Genomic DNA, 2,263 nt, shown 5'->3' on the forward strand with positions numbered 1-2,263 from the left:
AGTACCTTTAGCGGGACAGTCGTCCTCCGAAAGGTCCAAAAGTTGTTCCTCTACTAGTCGCTCGGATGCTCGTACCGACTTTGAGATCAACTTAAGCGACGATGATTTTGAAGCCGAACGGCCACCGGGAAGAGATAAGTAAAAAAAGCGGGCCCAAAAATCATCTACTACGAGTGATGAAAAAACCCCGCTTTGGTCGGCATCTAAGAAGAAATCCACATGCTTAACAACATCCAACAAGAAAGAAACACTAAAAAAATAAAGGCTTTTAACCTTTACAAAGAAAAGTAAAAGCGAACGGATATGAAAATACTAGCTATGAAGATCGATCACCTTGAAGGCGAAGAGCGGGAAACGTACATGAAACTAAAAAAGAAATCGTGAATAAATATCGTACCTAGTTTTGGTTATTTTAGATTATGTTTTTATGTTTTTTTAGTAATGTAATCTTTTTTATTTAAATTTTATAAGTATAACTTATTGGACAATATTAATCTGTCTAAGAATGTGCCTAATGACACTTCTACCTTTCACATACATTGCTATTCACTTTAGCATAAAAGTAAATCGATATGCCCGAAATGAACAACTGTTTTTCAATAAGAATGGTACAAATTATTTTGAAATGAAATAAATGAAAGCTGGGGAATAACGGAGTAACTTTTTTTTTTTGGAAGGTAAACTTTATTACGAAACGACCAGCCTGGCAAAAAACCCAGGACTGCCCAAAACCCAATCAATTACAACATATACAGGGGGTATTTACTCCACTTCTCCCAGTCCAAATTACATATACTAGACCTATTCTTTAACCAAAAAAAGCTAAGCAATTTCACTTCCCTGAAAATGTCGTCCCCAGAACCCCTACCATTGGCAAAAATCCTCTCGTTCCAATTTTTCCAAAGGCACCAATAAGACACCACAATCAATCCGCGAACAATTTCCTTAGCTTTTTTGTCCCCATTATAACTTTTATGAATGTCAGCAAGATCCTGCACCGAGAAGGCGAAGAAAGGCTGCATCTTAATCCACACACTTAAACGATACCAAACCCGATGAGCGGTAGAACAAGCCGTGAAAAGGTGATCCACGGATTCGTTCGCCTCATTACAGAAGACGCAGGAACTAGAATCCACTGCAATGTTTCTTTTATTCAACGCTTCTCTTGTCGGTAACCGGTCCAAACCCGCCCTCCAAAGGAAAATATTGCATTTGGCCGGGACCCACCTACACCCCTTGGCCGATATAAAGCGCATCTGCAGATCCGTAGCATAAGACAAATTCTTGAAAGACTGAGTTGAGAAAATACCCGAAGCGTTGAAAGACCATCTCCATTTATCTTTCACCTCTGAAACGTGCGAACCAGCTAACATCTCTTCACAACCTTGCAATTCAGCCACTTCCTCCTAAGAGGCTGGATGACGCAGCCAATCCCAACTAAAGGAACCCGAGAAGCCCGAATCAGGAAGCCGGTCTCTGATACAGCAGTCTTTGACTTTATCTAAGGCGAACAAAGCAGGCCATAAGAGCATTAACGGACCGTCCCCTATCCAATGATCCACCCAGAAACGAATACTTCAGCCATTCCCCACGATGCCTTTAAAGAAACTATGAAGTCTTTTACCCTTTAATTGAACTTTTGACACCACACAAATAATATTTTCCAAATACCTGATGTAGCACGGTTAAGAGGCCAATACGACCATTTCCTTGAGTGACCATGACATGCGAAAATGACTTTTCTCCACAAAGCTTCCTCTTCCATTCTATATCTCCACACCCATTTAGAAAGGAGAGCTTCGTTCACCAGTTTGAGTTGACAAAGATCTAACCCACCAGATTTTTGGGACATGCAACCTTATCCCAGGCCACCCCGTGCGTTTTCTTAACTTCTTCCGATCCTCCCCACAGAAAGTTCCTCATAAGTGATTCCAGAGACTGAATAACTTTTACCGGCGCCTTAAAAATAGACAGATAATAGATAGAAAGGCTTTCAAACACCGCCTTTATTAAAACCACCCGGCCCCCGATGGATAGCAACCGAGATTTCCAAGAGGACAAACGACTTTTGAAAATACTAACAATCGGCTCCCAGTTTGAAATTCTGTTCATATTTGCCCCAAGAGGAATACCAAGATATTTAAAAGGAAAGCACCCTTTCTTGCAGCCAACCGACGACGCCCAGCACTCAACGATATCATCTTCCACTCCCACACCAAAAAGATTGGACTTATGAATATTAATTTTCATCCCCGAACAAGCA

The 2,263-nt window shown here is 41.1% G+C and overlaps 1 protein-coding gene across 1 annotated transcript; it reads right to left on the reverse strand.

Annotated features, from left to right (window-relative positions):
- Window positions 1-740: 740 nt before the first annotated feature.
- On the reverse strand, window positions 741-1,373 carry LOC110932328. Its single transcript, XM_022175671.1, has one exon. It carries the CDS (start codon window positions 1,371-1,373, stop codon window positions 741-743), a length of 633 nt encoding a protein of 210 aa, XP_022031363.1.
- Window positions 1,374-2,263: the final 890 nt, after the last annotated feature.

This window comes from Helianthus annuus, chromosome 3 (genome assembly GCF_002127325.2).
Source record: "Helianthus annuus cultivar XRQ/B chromosome 3, HanXRQr2.0-SUNRISE, whole genome shotgun sequence".
NCBI lineage: Eukaryota > Viridiplantae > Streptophyta > Magnoliopsida > Asterales > Asteraceae > Helianthus > Helianthus annuus.

What these genes read in the sequence shown, in the direction of transcription:
- LOC110932328 (XM_022175671.1), bottom strand. Translation starts at nt 1,373, where the DNA reads ATGTTAGCTGGTTCGCACGTTTCAGAGGTGAAAGATAAATGGAGATGG.